Here is a 17999-nt window from a genome sequence, read left to right as displayed (position 1 = left end):
GCCCTATGCCATGGACAGAGGTCAAAAAACAGTATTAGAACAAGAGATGCTCCTAGTGTTCTTATCATTCAGTAAATTACAAGAGTATCAGGAGCTCTGTGCCTGGAACCAGAGGCAGAAACCAATATATATTTTCTACTACAGGGACACCTCAGAGATATTGCAGGTTCGGTTCCAGACCATTGCAATAAAGTGAATATGGCAATAAAGTCACACAAATTTTTTGGTCTCCCAGTGCATATAAAAGTTATGTTTACACTACACTGTAGTCTAATAGGTGTGCAATAGGGTTATGTCTAAAAAAATTTATATACCTTAATTTAAAAATACTTCATTGCTAAAAAATGCTAACCATCATCTGAGCCTTCAGCAAGTCATAATCTTTTTGCTGCTGGAAGGTCTCGCCTCGATGTTGATGCTGCTGACTGACCAGGGTCGTGGCTGCTGAAGGCTGGGGTGCCCGTGGCAATGTCTTAAAATAAAATAACATTGAAGTCTGCCGCATCAACTGACTCTTCTTTTCACGAACGACTTCCCTGTAGCAAGCTGGGCTGTTTGACAGCATTTTACCCACAGCAGAACGTCTTTCAAAACTGAAGTCAGTCCTCTCAAAACCTGCCACTGCTTTATCAGCTAAATTTATGTAGTATTCCGAATCCTCTGTTGTCATTTCAGTAGTCTTCACAGATCTTCACCCGGATTAGAGTCCATCTCAAGAAACCCTTTCTTTGCTCATCCGTAAGAAGCAACTCCTCATCTGTCACAGAGTTTTATTATGAGATTGCAGCGATTCAGTCACGTCTTCAGGCTCCACTTCTAATTCTAGTTCTCTTACTGTTTCTACCACATCTACAGTGACTCCTCCATTGAAGTCTGGAACCCTGCGGGGGGTTGGAATCAACTTCTTCCAAACTCCTGTTACTGCTGACACGTTGAGCTCTTCTCATGAATCACGAATGTTCTTCATGACATCCAGAATGGTGAATCCTTTCCAGAAGGTTTTCAATTTACTTTGCCCAGATCCATCAAAGGAATCACTATCTATGGCAGCTAAATAGTCTTACGAAATGTATTCATTAAATAATAAGACCTGAAAGTTGATTCATGGGCTGCAGAATGGACGTTGTGAGAGCAGGCAGGAAAGCATCATTAATCTCGTACATCTCCTTCGCAGCCCTTGGGTGACCAGGTGCATTGTCAACGAGCTGTAATATTTTGAAAGGCATCATTTTTTCTGAGCAGTGGGTCTCAACAGTGGGCTTAAAATATTCAGTAAACCATGCTGTCAACAGATGTGTTGTCATCCAGGCTTTGTTGTTCCACGTATAGAACGCAGGCAGACTAGATTTAGCAGAATTCTTAAGGGCCCTAGGATTTTCGGAATGATAAATGAGCACGGACTTCAGCTAAAAGTCACCAGATGCATTAGCCCCTAACAAGAGAGTCAGCCAGTCTTTTGAAGCTTTGAAGCCAGACGTTGACTTCTCCTCTCTAGCTGTGAAAGTCCTAGATGGCATCTTCTTAAATGGAAGGCTGTTTCATCTACACTGAAAATCTGTAGTTTAGTGTAGCCACCTTCATTCCTTACCTTAGCTGGATATTATGGGTAACTTGCTGCAGCTTCAACATCAGCACTTGTGGCTTCACCTTGGATTTGTATGTCATGGAGACATACAAATACAAGCCTCTTTCCTAAAACCTCATGAACCAACCACCTCTGCTAGCGTTAAACTTTTCCTCCTGCAAATTCTTCACTTCTCTCAGCCTTCAGAACCAAAGAGAGTTAGGACCTTGCTCTAGGTTAGGTTTTGGCTTAAAAGAATGTTGTTGCTGGTTTGATCTTCTAACCAGACCACTAACATTTTCTCCATAACAACAATAAGGCTGTTTTGTTTTCTTATCATTCGTGTGTCCACTACAGTAGCAGTTTTAATTTCGCTCAGGAAGTAACTTTTCCTTTGCATTCACAACTTGGCTAACTGTCTAGCACAAGAGGCCTATCTTTCTGCCCATCTCAGCTTTCGACATGCTTTCCTCACTAAGCTTAATCATTTCTAGTTTTTGATTTAAAGTGAGAGACATGGGACTCTTCCTTTCACTTGAACACTTGGAGGCCATCGCAGGGTTATGAATTGGCCTAATTTCAATACTGTTGTGTCTCAGGGAATAGGGAGGCCCGAGGAGAGTGCGAGAGATGGGGAACAGCTTGTCAGTGGAGCAGTCAGAATACACACAACATTTATGGATTAAGTTCACCATCTTACAGAAACATCCAAGATCACTATCACTGTAGCAAATATAATAATCATGAAAAAGTTAAAGACACTGTGAGAATTACTAAAATGTGACACAGAGACACGAAGTGAGCAAATGCTGTTAGAAAAACGGCACCAACAGACTTGCTTGCCACAGGGTTGCCACAAACCTTCAACTGGTAAAAAATAGTATCTGCAAAGCGCAGTAAAGTGCATTATAAAGAGATATGCCTGTATCTCACAACTGCATATTTAGAGAATTATGCACCCTTCCCCACTACCTAGCTTTAGGAGATTTTCATCACCAACGAAACCCCAGAGCCATTAGCACTCCTTCCTGACTCTTCTCTCTCCTCAACCGTTGGCAGCTACTAAGCTACATTCTGTCCCCAGGGATCTGCCTATCCTGGATATTTCATATAAATGGAATCATATAATACACGGTCTTTTGTGACTTTTTCCTGTAGCATAATGTTTTCAAGGCTCATCCAGTATCAGTACTTCACTCCTTTTCTTGACTGAATAATATTTCATATTTTACACAGATACACAATACACTGTTTATCAATTTATCAGTTGATGAAAATTTGGGTTATTTCCACTTTTCAGCTGTCCTATTTATTGTTTCCCCATTCCTTTTAGTTTTCTCTTTCCCTTTCTTCCTAATCTTCTACTCCTGACCGAAACAGAAAGTTAATAATGTTATTACTATACTCTATTTTATATGCTTGTTAAGGCTTTCAGTGGTATAGACTCTCCTTAAAATTCATGTTCTAAGCAAACCATCTCTCTTCCAAATGACAGCAGAGGTCACTTTGAGATGTGCAATTGTGTAGATTGACATAATGGTACAAATCCTTTATTCAAATTTATACATTCATATAGGGACTATTCTAAGGGATTTTCTACCATCTCATGCCTAGAATTTAATTAAGAACTTTTCAGATGCTATCATATTCTTGAGCTGCTCTCCTATGGAACAAAAATTCCTAAGGGCAGAGATCACGACACCCATTTGCTCTGTGTTATATTAGTACACTTCAAAGGGAACATTTGGGCCTTTAATACTAGCTGAATATAGTAGTATTAATAATACTTAACATTTATAGGGTGTTTAATATGTGCTAGACACTATGCTAAGTGCTTTTTACATATAGCACATTTTATTGTCACTACATATTTATGAGGTAAATACTATTATTATCTTCATTTTCTGGATGAGAAAACCAATTCAGAGATTAAGAAACACAAGGTCACAGAGATGGACAAAGGGAAAGGCTAACACTCAGGAGTATCTGACTCTGTTGCTTTCACCTTGACCACTATGCTTTACTGCTGGTGTTTAGACTAACCAAATACATGGAAAGTTACATTCAGATCTTATGCATATACACTAAGAAGATTGCTGCTGTAACTAAAAATAACAAAAAGATATTATAGTCAAAAATGAGAAGCTTAGAATTTATCTTGAGGGTGAATGCCCCCCCGTGCCACCCATCACTCTGAAGGGTTTAAGCAGAGATGTGAAAAAGGAGTGATAAGTCCAGATCTCTGTTTTAAAAAGATGACTACTTCGTGGAGAATGAAGTTGAAGGGGACCAAAGCTGGAGCCAGAGAAATGAGAGGTATCCATGCAGAAGCGCAGGTCTAAGGCAGTAGGAAATGGAGAGGAGGAGACAAATTCAACAACCATATCAGGTAAAATGAGAGAACCGTGTTAACTGACCATACATGAAAAAGGAGTGACTCAAGGAGGAAGTACATCAACAGTGACGTCAGGATTTTAGCTTAATTAAAGCCAGCGCCACTTAGATAAAAGAACAGATTTGGGTAGGTGATTAGTCTGGTATCAGATATATTGAATCTGAGACGACTCAGATTTCCAAGTGGAGATATCCGGCAGGCAACTGGAAATACAAGATTGAAGCTCAGAAGCGAAGGTGGGATGGAGATAAAAAATGTGCTGAATAATATCAGAATTAGAACATAACCCAAATATGAGGGAAAATTTTGGGGTGGTGAAACTGTTGTATATTTCTACTGTGGTGGTGATTACATGACTTTACATGTCTGTCAAAATTCACAGAAATGTTACAAAGAGTGAATTTTATTGCATATATATTACACTCAATAAATCTAACTAAAAAAGAAGAAAAGGAGAGTGATCAATAGTCAATAATCAGTAACAATAATGCCATTAGAAGTGGTAAAAAGACCAATATGATAGCATGTTGCAAGCATAAATCAGATCATATTAGTTAATAGTGAACACAGTAGAAGCAGAAAAGGTAGACTATTCTTGAGAAGACTGGGTAAGAGGAAGAATGAGCTTAAATGGTAACTAAATGGACGTGTAGGATTGAGGGAGTGTTTAATGTATGAAAGAGACCAGCATATTTACAATGAGAAAGTCGTCTGCGGGAGGTGGTGAATATATATATGAGACTGCAAAGGGACAGCTAGTAAACTCTGATGAAAGTTTGGATAGAGATAGGTTTGTAGCTCCGGCAGAAGGTTGAAAAAGGCACACTCAGTGCACTCAGTTTTCTAAACAGAGACAGAAAAAAAGCCATCTGCTGAGAGTGGGGAGGGTTGGGCTGATTACAGGATGTTACAACAGGGAGGTCATAAAACGAATGGTTGGTGGTGGAGAGCATGTGCTTGCAGAGGCACTGTCATTCACAGTGGTGTAATCTTGTCCAGTAGTGCTCTGCCTACTGGAATTTAACAGAGAAGATGGGGTATTAGCACTGTTTTTTCTAAAGGAAAAGGGGATAGGAATTATCAGATAATCCTCCTCTTCCAACTTTGCTCAAATCTCATCTTTTATAGAGGCCTACAACCCTAACCATGTTATTTACACACTACAACCTGCTGCCCCTCCAGCATTCCTTTCCCTGCTCGATTATTTTTACAGTACTTAAAACTTTCTAATATAAACTAGGGCAGGGATCACTGGATTCTTCACTGATGAATCTGAAGTGCCCAGAACAACGTAGAACATAGTGGACCCTCATTAACTATTTGTGGCTGAAACAAGTGGGCATTCACAGGTCCTTTTAAACATGCATAAATGTATACTCCCTAAATCCCGAAAATATTTAAATCACTTTATAACAATGTAAGAAGCATGTTAGAAAGAACAACAGAAATGTGATGTAAAGGAAGGCTTGGGTGGTAACTCTTCCGGCGACCCTGAAAAACCCCATTTACCTCCACGGCTTATTTTTGGTAATAGTAAAGTAAGAATAATTATATCCCAGAAACAACTGCTTAAATCGTAAGATTAATGCTTGAGATGCCTGAGAAAAGCTCTTGTAAACATTTAAAAAAAGATGATTTTATTATGATTGCAACTAAATTACCAAGTACTATTAATATAGCAATAGAAAATGGAGAAAAAACATATACTGAAGGAAATGCATTTTGGACATTTTTCTGCATTAGTAGTGAAAATTATCTCGTCAAAGATATTGGAAACACTTCTCAAGACTACTGTATGCAAGGTGAAGATGCCTATTGGAGAAACAGAAAGCTTTTAGCAAGACTAGGCTTGCCTGAAAGAAAACAGCATTCCCCTGAACTGTCTGCATTACCCTGTCTGGAAGCAAGTTAAGTACAATGGTTTCTTTCCGAGGTAGATTAATTACTAAGTCTGGGAAAAGTGGGCTAAGTTCTGAGCAAAGTATCTATGTCTATTCATGGAAACATGTACAACTAAGTTAATTAATATCCAATGAATGAAACTTCAATGTTCTTCGCTCATGTTGCGAAGAAATGAACTTCTGTAAATAGTGGGGAAGTGTAACCCATTTGAGGAGGCAAGGAGGACCTGTGCACAGTGCTTGCCGGACAGGCTTGGCACCTGAGTCTGTGGATAAGCTCCACCACCCGGTAAGTGTCTGGACTCCTTCCACAGCACATGAATATAGACAGAACTTGACCCAGCACCAGGATTCTACAGAAAATGCTTAAGATTTCACTGTGGAAGGCAACAAGAAAATAGGAATAAAATAGCAGAAATGTTCTTTTTAGGCAGCTTTGTTGCCAATATTTTTATAAACATGGTGGGGAAATCCAGTCATTTTAATTTATTTATCCCTAAGGATCACTCAGACTCAAGCCTCTAGAAAAGGGAGCTAAGAGTCCTTGTTTTAAAAATTGCTCTGCTGGTGTTGATAAATGACATGGAACCAAGAATGTGTAAGAAGTTCTGTTCACAAGGTTCCAGAACAGTCCTCCAGAGGAATATGAGAAGTTAAATTAGACGGGTGCACAATATGGGAAGGAGTGGGCTTGTGGGACACTCAAACCACTGGTGACCTATTTTTGGCCCCAGTAACCAAATCTTCCAGGGATATTTCAAATACTGCTTAGAAAGTTTAAGTCAAGCAAAGGCAAGAATAAATTTCAAATTCCTTATTATTGATGTGGACCTTCAGGTTATGGTTTTAAACATGAGTCTTTTTCAGGTTAGTTTACACAAACTGAAAGGCTTTTATTTCTTTTATTTTCTGCTTACTTACGTTTTATCTCTTTTCAATATTCACAAGTGAGAATAAATCAAGGATTATTATTAAAATAATTTTCCTGAATTAAAGTATGTTTCTTTTATACTGAAGTAAATCAAAAGTGAGAACATGGAGATTGGTTCAACATGGCAGAGTAGAAGGACGTGCGCTCACACCCTCTTGCGAAAGCACCAGAATCACAACTAACAGCTGAACAATCATCAACAGGAAGACACTGGAACTCACCAAAAAAGATACTCCACATCCAAAGACAAAGGAGAAGCCGCAATGAGACGGTACAAGGAGCAAAATCACAATAAAATCAAATCGCATAACCACTGGGTGGGTGATTCACAAACTGGAGAACAATTATACCACAGAAGTCCAGCTACTGGAGTGAAGGTTCTGAGCCCCATGTCAGGCTTCCCAACCTGGGGGTCCGACAAGGGGAGGAAGAATTCCCAGAGAAACAAACTTTGAAGGCTAGCGGGGTTTGACTGCAGGACTTCGACAGGAATGGGCGAAACAGAGACTCCACTCTTGGAGGGCACACACAAAGTAGTGTGTGCATCAGGAATCAGGGGGAAGAAGCAGTGACCCGATAGGAGACTGAACCAGACCTACCTGCTACTGTTGGGGGGTCTCCTGCAGAGGCGGGGAGAGGGGGGAGGCTGTGGCTCACAATGGAGACAAGAACACTGGCAGCAGAAGTTCTGGGAAGTACTCTTTGGCATGAGCCCTCCCAGAGTCTGCCATTAGCCCCACCAAAGAGCCTGCAGCCTCAGGCCAAACAACCAACAGGGAGGGAACTCAGCCCCACCCATCAGCAGACAAATGGATTAAATGAAAACAATGAAAACACAACGATCCAAAACTCATGGGATGTAGCAAAAGCAGTTCTAAAGAGGGAAGTTTATAGCAATACAAGCCTCCCCAAGAAACAAGAAAAATCTCAAATAAACAATCTAACCTTACAGCTAAAGGAACTAGAGAAAGAAGAACAAACAAAACCCAAAGTCAGTAGAAGGAAAGAAATCATAAAGATCAGAGCAGAAGTAAATGAAATAGAAACAAAGAAAACAAGAGCAAAGATCAATAAAACTAAACCTGGTTCTTTGAGAAGATAAACAAAATTGATAAACCTTTAGCTAGACTCATCAAGAAAAAGAGGGAGAGGACTCAAATCAATAAAATTAGAAATGGACTTCCCTGGTGGCGCAGTGGTTGAGAGTCCGCCTGCCGATGCAGGGGACACGGGTTCGTGCCCCGGTCCGGGAAGATCCCATATGCTGTGGAGCGGCAGAGCCCGTGAGCCATGGCCGCTGAGCCTGCGTGTCCGGAGCCCTGTGCTCCTCAACAGGAGAGGCCACAACAGTGAGAGGCCCGCGTACCGCAAAAAAATAAATAAAGAAATTAAAATTAGAAATGAAAAAGGAGAAGTTACAACAGACACCGCAGAAATACAAAACACTCTAAGAGATTACTACAAGCAACTCTATGCCCATAAAATGGACAACCTGGAAGAAATGGACAAATTCTTAGAAAGGTATAACCTTCCAAGACTGAACCAGGAAGAAACAGAAAATATGAAGAGACCAATCACAAGTAATGAAATTGAAACTCTGATTAAAAATCTTCCAACAAACAAAAGTCAGGACCAGAGGGCTTCACAGGCGAATTCTATCAATCATTTAGAGAAGAGCTAACACCTATCCTTCTCAAACTCTTCCAAAAAACTGCAGGGGGAGGAACGAACACTCCCAAACTCATTCTACGAGGCCACCATCACCCTGATACTAAAACCAGACAAAGATACTACAAAAAAAGAAAATTACAGACCAAAATCACTGATGAATATAGATGCAAAAATCCTCAACAAAATACTAGCAAACAGAATCCAACAGCACTTTAAAAGGATCATACACCATGATGAAGTGGGATTTATCCCAGGGATGCAAGGATTCTTCAATATATGCAAATAATTGTGATACACCATATTAACAAATTGAAGAATAAAAACCACATGATCATCTCAATAGATGCAGAAAAAGCTTCTGACAAAATTCAACACACATTTATGATAAAAACTCTCCAGAAACCTACCACAACCTAATAAAGGCCATATATGACAGACCCACAGCAAACATCATTCTCCATGGTGAAAAACTGAAAGCATTTCCTCTAAGATCAGGAACAAGACAAGGATGTCCACTCTCACCACCATTATTCAACATAGTCTTGGAAGTCCTAGCCATGGCAATCAGAGAAAAAAAAGAAATAAAAGGAATACAGGGGCTTCCCTGGTGGCGCAGTGGTTGGTAGTCCTCCTGCCGATGCAGGGGGCATGGGTTCGTGCCCCGGTCCAGGAGGATCCCGCGTGCCGCGGAGCGGCTGGGCCCGTGAGCCATGGCCGCTGGGCCTGCGCGTTCGGAGCCTGTGCTCCGCAGCAGGAAGGGCCACAGCAGTGAGAGGCCCGTGTACCCCCCACAAAAAACAAAACAAAACACACACACAAAAAAAAGGAATACAAATTGGAAAAGAAGTGAAATTGTCACTGTTTGCAGATGATGTGATACTATACAGAGAGAACCCTAAAGATGCCACCATTAAACTACTAGAGCTAATCAATGAATTTGGTAAAGTTGTAGGATGCACAGAAATCTCCTGCATTCCTATACACAAACAACAAAAGATCAGAAAGAGGAATTAAGGGGAAAAATCCCATTCACCACTGCAACAAAAAGCATAAAATACCTAGGAATAAACCTACCTAAGGAGGCAAAAGACCTGTATGCAGAAAACTGTAAGACACTGATGAAAGAAATTAAAGATGATACCAACAGATGGACAGATATACCATGTTCTTGGATTGGAAGAATCAACGTTGTGAAAATGACTCTACTACCCAAAGCAATCTACAGATTCAGTGCAATCCCTATCAAACTACCAGTGGCATTTTTCACAGAACTAGAACAAAAAATTTTACAATTTGTATGGAAACACAAAAGACCCCCAATAGCCAAAGCAATCCTGAGAAAGAAAAACGGAGCTGGAGGAATCAGGCTCCCTGACTTCAGACTATACTACAAAGCTACAGTAATCAAGACAACATGATACTGGCACAAAAACAGAAAGATAGATCAATGCAACAGGACAGAAAGCCCAGAGATAAACCCATGCACCTATGGTCAACTAATCTATGACAAAGGAGGCAAGGATATACAATGGAGAAAAGACAGTCTCTTCAATAAGCGTTGCTGGGAAAACTGGACAGCTACATGTAAAAGAATGAAATTAGAACACTTCCTAACACCATACAGAAAAATAAACTCAAAATGGATTAAAACCTAAATGTAAGACCAGACACTATAAAACTCCTACAGGAAAACACAGGAAGAACACTCTTTGACATAAATCACAGCAAGATCTTTCTTGACCTACCTCCTAGAGTAATGGAAATAAAAACAAAACTAAGCAAATGGGACCGAATGAAACTTCAAAGCTTTTGCACAGCAAAGGAAACTACAAACAAGACGGAAAGACAGCACTCAGAATGGGAGAAAATATCTGCAAATGAAGCAACTGACAAAGGATTAATCTCCAAAATATATAAACAGCTCATGCAGCTCAATATTAAAAAAAACAAACAACCAAAAAAAAAAAAAACAAACAAACAACCCAATCCAAAAATGGGCAAAATACCTAAATAGACATTTCTCCAAAGAAGACATACAGATGGCCAAGAAGCACATGAAAAGCTGCTCAACATCACTAATTATTAGAGAAATGCAAATCAACACTACACTGAGGTTATCACCTCACACCAGTCAGAATGGGCATCAGCAGAAAATCTATAAACAAATGCTGGAGAGGGTGTGGAGAAAAGGGAACCAACCCTCTTGTACTGTATGTGGGAATGTAAATTGATATAGCCACTATGGAGAACAGTATGGAGGTTCCTTAAAAAACTAAAAATAAAATCACCAGGGCTTCCCTGGTGGCGCAGTGGTTGAGAGTCCACCTGCCGATGCAGGGGACACGGGTTCATGCCCCGGTCCGGGAAGATCCCACATGCCGCGGAGCGGCTGGGCCCGTGAGCCATGGCCGCTGAGCCTGCGCGTCTGGAGCCTGTGCTCTGCAACGGGAGAGGCCACAACAGTGAGAGGTCCACGTACCGCAAAAAACAAAAACAAAAACATAAAAATAGAATCACCATATGACCCAGCAATCCCACTACTGGACATATACCCTGAGAAAAGCATGATTCAAAAAGACACATGCACCCCTATGTTCATTGCAGCACTATATACAATAGCCAGGTCACGGAAGCAACCTAAATGCCCATCGACAGACGAATGGATAAAGAAGATGTGGCACATATGTACAATGGAATATTACTCAGCCATAAAAAAGGAACGAAATTGGGTCATTTGTAGAGATGTGGATGGACCTAGAAGTAAGTCAGAAAGAGTTACTTCTAGGTAAGTCAGACAGTAAGTAAGTAAACTTACTTCTCTTTCTGAAGAAAGTCAGAAAGAGAAAAAGAAATATTGTATATTAACACGTATATGTGGAACCTAGAAATATGGTACAGATGAACCAGACTGCAAGGCAGAAATACAGACACAGATGTAGAGAACAAACGTATGGACACCAAGAGGGAAAGCAGGGAGGGCAGTGGTGGTGGGATGCGTTGGGAGATTGGTATTGACATATATATATTAGTATGTGTAAAATGGATAGCTAATAAAAACCTGTATAAAAAAAAGCGATAACAGCAACTCGACTGGCTGTATGAATCAGAATTTTATTAACAACTCTTGAAACATACAATCATATCTCCATTTGAGAAATAAATGTCTCATCTTGCAGCCTACAGAAACTGAAAACCATCCTTCAACCTTAGCTGATCCTACAAGAAATATAAGGCAAACACTTGGAAGCCACACAAACCAGGCCAGCTGCTGCTACCACTAAAACACTGGGGATATGGGAGGCTGTTGCAGTCTCTACAACCAAGGAGTTTACATCTGAACATCCACGTGGGACATACAAGATCTTGGATCCCTACAAAAGCAAGGACTTGGAACTGAGATTCTTATAAAAATCCCTGAGACTCCTAACAGAGTGACAGTCTCAGTGAAAAGGAAGCTAAAACAGTACACAGACCAAAATAAACCAGTGAACCAACATAGAGTGATGACAAGGAAGGATGTTTGGTTTCAACTAGGTGTAGAGAGCCTGCTGTCATCCTGAAAATTAGTATACACAGGGAATGCGTTTACTTTGTGTGCGGTAAGAGAGTTCGTTTAGGACATTAAACTCAGATTAAGTTCCAGCTAATGTTTTGCCTAAGACATGCTTTGAGAGGAGCTGCCCTCAATCCACATCCGGGAAAGTTTAGCTGAAGATAAGTTCATAAAACAAATTTATAAAATATACAAAGAAGCCATGAGCCAAGCCAGAGAAGACAAACAGAAAGATTAGAAACCTCCCTCTGCCAGAAGAATTTCAAATAATAGTTTATATATCAAAACAGATAATGAACGTAAAAGATAAAGAAAAAATCACTTTTTTTTTTTTTTGCAGTATGCGGGCCTCTCACTGCTGTGGCCTCTCCCGTTGCGGAGCACAGGCTCCGGATGCACAGGCTCAGCGGCCATGGCTCACGGGCCCAGCCCCTCCGCGGCATGTGGGATCTTCCCAGACCAGGGCACGAACCCGTGTCCCCTGCATCGGCAGGCGGACTCTCAACCACCGCGCCACCAGGGAAGCCCACTATTATTTTTAAAAGTGGAAAAGTTCACGTTACACAGCATGCATGTCACACAGTATATACACCCATGAAATTGCACAAAATGAATTCCTGAATGCTGAGCAGGGAACGTTTTTCCACAAGTTCTGAAATTCTCTCTTCTTCCCCACCAAGTATAATGAAACCATAATAAAAATTCCTAGGACTTCAAGAAATCAATTAATACAGGGACTTCCCTGATGGTCCAGTGGTAAAGAAACCGCCTTCCAATGCAGGGGACGTGGGTTAGATCCCTGGTCGGGGAACTAAGATCCCACATGCCACAGGGCAACTAAGCCCACGCACCTCAATGAGAGAGCCCACGTGCCACAACTAGAGACAGAGAAGCCCGTGCGCTGCAACAAAAGATCCCGCATGCCGCAACTAAGACCCAACGCAGCCCAAAATAAATAAATATTTTTAAAAAGAAATCAATTAATACAGATTTTTGCACATTTAATTATTGAAGTGATCATATGAATCAAAAGTCTGGCCCATCTCTGAGGCTTTTCAGAGTACCCTGAAGACACAATTCTCGTTTTATAGGGTTTGCCCTTCAACCCCTAAGCATCCAGAATTGCTGCAATTTGCTCCAGTCAGGAATATGATCTAGAATAGTGGCAAGAAAATGTTTTCTAGCAGAAGTAAGAGAAGGGATCATACACCCTAAGTCTGACTTTACTGCTTTAAACAAGTACCTCTATACAAACTACTGCCTATTTCTATGCATCACACCTGTGAAAAGCAAATGGCTTCTGAAGCCAGCTTTAAAGTGTTTCATCCTCAGGCAGAGACAGTAAGAACTATTCTCAAAAGTCAACAACAAAAGACTGATATCCAAACCAAACTGTTTTTAATATCCTCTCAAAGTAAACAAGGTACGCTAAATAAGTGCAAAAAAGATGGGAGTCATTAAGCATATGACAATTTCAGGTCGATATTATCTAAAAGAATGATGATGAGTTAATTTTCATAGTTAACTTTTGTAGCAATAACATTAAAAAATATTAACACTGAAATCAGAGGGCTAGGAATGTTTCTGGTAAGGCTTACAATTTAAAAAATGCTAGAGGTGCATGGGTTCTTGAGGTTCATTTACTTTGAATTTTGAAGAGTATAAGATTTAAAGGGAAGTTACAGAACTTCTAGTTCCTTTAAAACATATTCATAGGTTAAAAAAATCATGAAACTAGAAAAATGCCAAGACACTTTCCTTCCTGACATCACTAACCTCTACCTCATCCCTAATCATGGCAAAAGACAGTTCTTTCTTTTAGCTATCTTCTGGTTTACTGCTGAATAATCTATATTCTTTTACTAAGGTGCTGGTGACTTATATTACTAACTCCAAGAGTATTTGCATTTCGAAAAAAATGTACCATGGTATGAAGACAACTTAACCCCAAATTCTGTTTGTCCATTTATCCCTGGGAGCTGTCTTGCAATATCAGGCCACCTAAGTGACAAACTGCTTAAAAGAATGAATGAATGTCAGGGATGAGTAGAAGTGGGATTTCAGTGCAGAACTCTTTGCTTTATACTGATTTCAGTTCTGAGATATGGTCTGTATCTTTGACTGTATTCCCTATGCCTGCTATTCTTTCTATTACTTGTTTGGATGTTTTTTTCAAAACATTTTTCTTCAATAGCTTCTCCTATTTTGGGAACTACCACATCACTAACTGTTGAATGACGACTCACAGGCAGGTAAATGAAGGGAAAAAAGGAAGGGTCAAACGAATTACTATTCTCCATCAAACAAGCGTTCTTTGGAGGGGCATTCACCTACAGCCACACCAAAAGTAAGATTGTTTTTTCAAAGAGTTACAAAAAAGCCCCAGGTCATCACCCCACCAAGGAGGAAGTTCCTAACAGTGAAGGCACTATGCTTCTGGAGCATACTGATGCTTACAGAGGTCAGTCTATTGAGGAAACAGGCGATTTATAAATATTTATGATAAATTTCTCCCAGTCCCAACTGCCTGGCATTGTTTGCTTTTCTGCTCTGGTTTACTGGTGGAACTAGGTGTTCTACAGTTCCAAAGAACCAGACACCTCTCAGAGACCTTCATGAGGAAATTACCTCGAGAACTGAGCTGGGTGGGAAAACCACATCTTAAAGGTAGAGATCAGGTTTTTTGATTTGCCAAGTTTCTCAATTAGACAGGTCACAGTAGGCAATAAATATTGGGGATGTGGGTGACTAAAACATCTCCAGTACATATCTAGATCAACTGCTGGGGGAGCAGTCATTTGTCAAATTGTATAACTCAACTTGACAGGTACACAGAGAGCAAATGATACAGTGTAGGGCAATGTTTCAGAAGATGGGCTATGCTGACTTGTTTTTTTTTTTTTTTTTTCAGTACATGGGCCTCTCACCGCTGCGGCCTCTCCCGTTGCGGAGCACAGGCTCAGGACGCGCAGGCTCAGCGGCCATGGCTCACGGGCCCAGCCGCTTCGCGGCATGTGGGATCTTCCCGGACCGGGGCATGAACCCGTGTCTCCTGCATCGGCAGGCGGACTCTCAACCACTGCGCCACCAGGGAAGCCCTATGCTGACTTGTTAAAAGCCATATTCTTATGGACTACTGACGTAAGAATAGTTGATAAGCCTCAGATAACTTTTGATTAATATTATAAAAACCTAATGGTTAGATCCAAGATTCCAGGTGATGCTACATTAAAAAAATAATTTTGAATTCAGAAGAATATAATACTTTGACAATATTAATGATAAAGTAATAATGATAAAATTAATATTTCAGGAAAAATGAAACTTTAAAAAGAAAAAGCGGAAGAGCATTAAACCTATCTGCGAGTTAATCAGAGAGGGTACTTTTATTTTTCAGAACTAGTTATAAACCTTTGACATTCTGATTGCTATTTTCCTTAACCCAAGATTAAAGAATAGGTCTTGCATAGAGGAATTCTTTTAAGTTTAGGATTGATTAGGCTTTAAAATTCCGAGAAGACAGTATTAGGAACTATAGACTATAGACCATGCTGGTTTCCAGCCCCAAAGCAACGAAATTAACCACGGAGGAAACGATTCATATGAAGGAGGCAAAAACAAAAAACAAGTGTATGGTGACATATATCTTGGAGGCATTTTGTCTATTTGAAATTTCATTTGCATTTTTAGACAATGGAGTAACTCTTTGCTGGACGCACTAAAACATAAACACACCAATGAAGAAATCAGACTAGGAATTATAGCATTCATCTGATGTTTCTGGAAGTCAAGGAAAGTAGCCAATTAAAAAATAACTCGGGCTTCCCTGGTGGCGCAGTGGTTGAGAGTCCGCCTGCCGATGCAGGGGACACGGGTTCGTGCCCCGGTCCGGGAAGATCCCACATGCCGTGGAGTGGCTGGGCCCGTAAGCCACGGCCGCTGAGCCTGTGTGTCCGGAGCCTGTGCTCCGCAACGGGAGAGGCCACAACAGTGAGAGGCCCACGTACCGCAAAAAAAAAAAAAAAAAAAAGTAAAATAAAAAAAAAATAACTCAAACACTGCTTCTTTTTCATGTTCAACAAGCAAAATATAATTAATAACAGAAAAGCTTACCTGGGACTGGGCTCTTTCTTGAACTTAAGTTCTGAGAATCCATAATCTCTTCTGTTTGCCCATCTGCTTCTACCTCTATTTTGTTCTGAATCTCTTTTGCATCTTCATTAAGGCAAGTTCTTACGCTCTCGTCCTCTTCTAAGACTCTCTGAACTGCGGTGGGACCACTAGCAGTACTAACGTTAGAGGCAGCAGCAGGAACAATGACTGGTGTGGGAGGAGGAGAAGCTGGAGGAGTTGGAGGAGACGGAGAAAAGGAGGGAACTATGGAAGGGGTGATAGGAGTTGCAACACTCTCCACTTTGATTTCTTCTGGGGGATTTTCCAGAATCTCCAATTCAAGAGTCAATGGCAACACCTCCTGTTTTACTATTTCCACAATGCTTTCCGTGGCTGGTAATTTTTCACTAACTCCATTCATTTCATTAATTAGGTTAGTACTAGAAATCAGCGGAATATCATTAGGTGCTACACTACAAGATTTCTTGCATATATCATCATCAATTTCATCTGTTGGTGAAGGATCTGATGCTTCTGTGCAAGATGTGGGGCTGGGTATAGGAATTGTGTCTTCTTTTGAGGAAGAGAGTTCACATCTGTCATCAGTAGCAGTGGTGAATACTGGCTGGCTACTAAGAGCAGCAGAGGTGGGGGAAGCAACTGTACTTCGAGCAAGTGGAGAAATAGTGGTAGGTGATGGAGGCAGAGTAAGCTCTGGTATGGCTTCTACTGCAGTAACCTCAGATGTCTGGCCTGCTTGTTCTTTCTTCTCTCCACTAAGGGCTAGCCTAAGGACTGGGGAAGGAGTCTTTAACACTGGATCTGGTTTTGGCTTCTCTTCTGGGAAAGAAAAAAATGAAAGACATTTAGGAATAATTTTTGGATCAGAGGTTGTATTGTATTATTTTAGGGTAATTCTTTTAATCTCTTACTCTAAAACATGGGCAGCAGAAGACAGATCAAAATATTATTTTGCCACTCCAAAAACATTGTCATATTTTCTTCTCTATTTTCCACTATTACTTAACCTCCAATACATATATAAAGTTTATTTTGAAGTAAGAGAAGGAATTAATTCACCAAATGACTATGTCAAGAACACAAAGGGAAAATCTAATCAAACCTGTAACTAAAACATTCTCGGGATGGGAATGGGGCTTTTCTTTAAGGTAGAGAAAGCCTTCATCTGTAGAAAATTCTTCTACCAAGGATACACTATAGAGACAGGACAGGACAGTTCAGGGGAAAATAACTGGAGATTAAATTATTAGATACAGATATTATTTTTTATTCTATATATTTCTGCATTTGGGGGATTTTTATAAAGAACATGTATTACCTGTATTAAAAAACTGTTTCAATAAAAACTATCATGGTGTCATTTATTATCAATGAAGTTTATTATCAGTGAAATCAAGTTCCTGAACATAAAAATTCATTTAGAAATTAACTTTCATTTCTTAAAAGAGGCATATAACTAGAAATAATGTTAAGGAATAAAAATGGAAATTTATCTTGTATCTTCAGTTGTAAAAAGAAAAATTCTTTAAGGAGAAACCAACGTTAATATTCAGATAATCAAGTCCAATTAAAAATAAACAATATATATTAAAATAATACAGAAAATGTGCATCTGTATATAGACAGAAAAAGAATGACAGCAAGAGTGAGAGAGATAAATTGATAATCATAATAAAGGTTAATAAACTGATAATCATAATAAACCAGAAATAATGAAAGGAAAGCTAACTCATGAAAATTTCTATATTTTAAAATTCCAGGTAAACTGATACATGATTCATGCCTGGGAAGATGAAACCAAAGGAGATTAGACTGGTTTACAGCCTTGTGTTTCCTTAGTGGAATAAACA

General features: G+C 40.0%; 1 protein-coding gene across 7 annotated transcripts in view; it reads right to left on the bottom strand.

Moving 5' to 3' along the window:
• EIF4G3 (eukaryotic translation initiation factor 4 gamma 3) overlaps positions 1-17999 on the bottom strand; it is a 370577-nt gene that overhangs the window by 114630 nt on the left and 237948 nt on the right. For all 7 annotated transcript variants that reach the window (XM_060141188.1, XM_060141189.1, XM_060141184.1 and 4 more), the window contains one exon: positions 16129-16968. In XM_060141188.1, coding sequence (XP_059997171.1) covers positions 16129-16968 — 840 coding nt within the window. The remainder of the gene's footprint in view (positions 1-16128; positions 16969-17999) is intronic.

This window comes from Lagenorhynchus albirostris, chromosome 2 (assembly GCF_949774975.1).
Source record: "Lagenorhynchus albirostris chromosome 2, mLagAlb1.1, whole genome shotgun sequence".
NCBI classification, from domain to species: domain Eukaryota; kingdom Metazoa; phylum Chordata; class Mammalia; order Artiodactyla; family Delphinidae; genus Lagenorhynchus; species Lagenorhynchus albirostris.
Note: the sequence above shows the minus strand (reverse complement) of the source record. Positions and strands in the feature narration are given on the sequence as shown.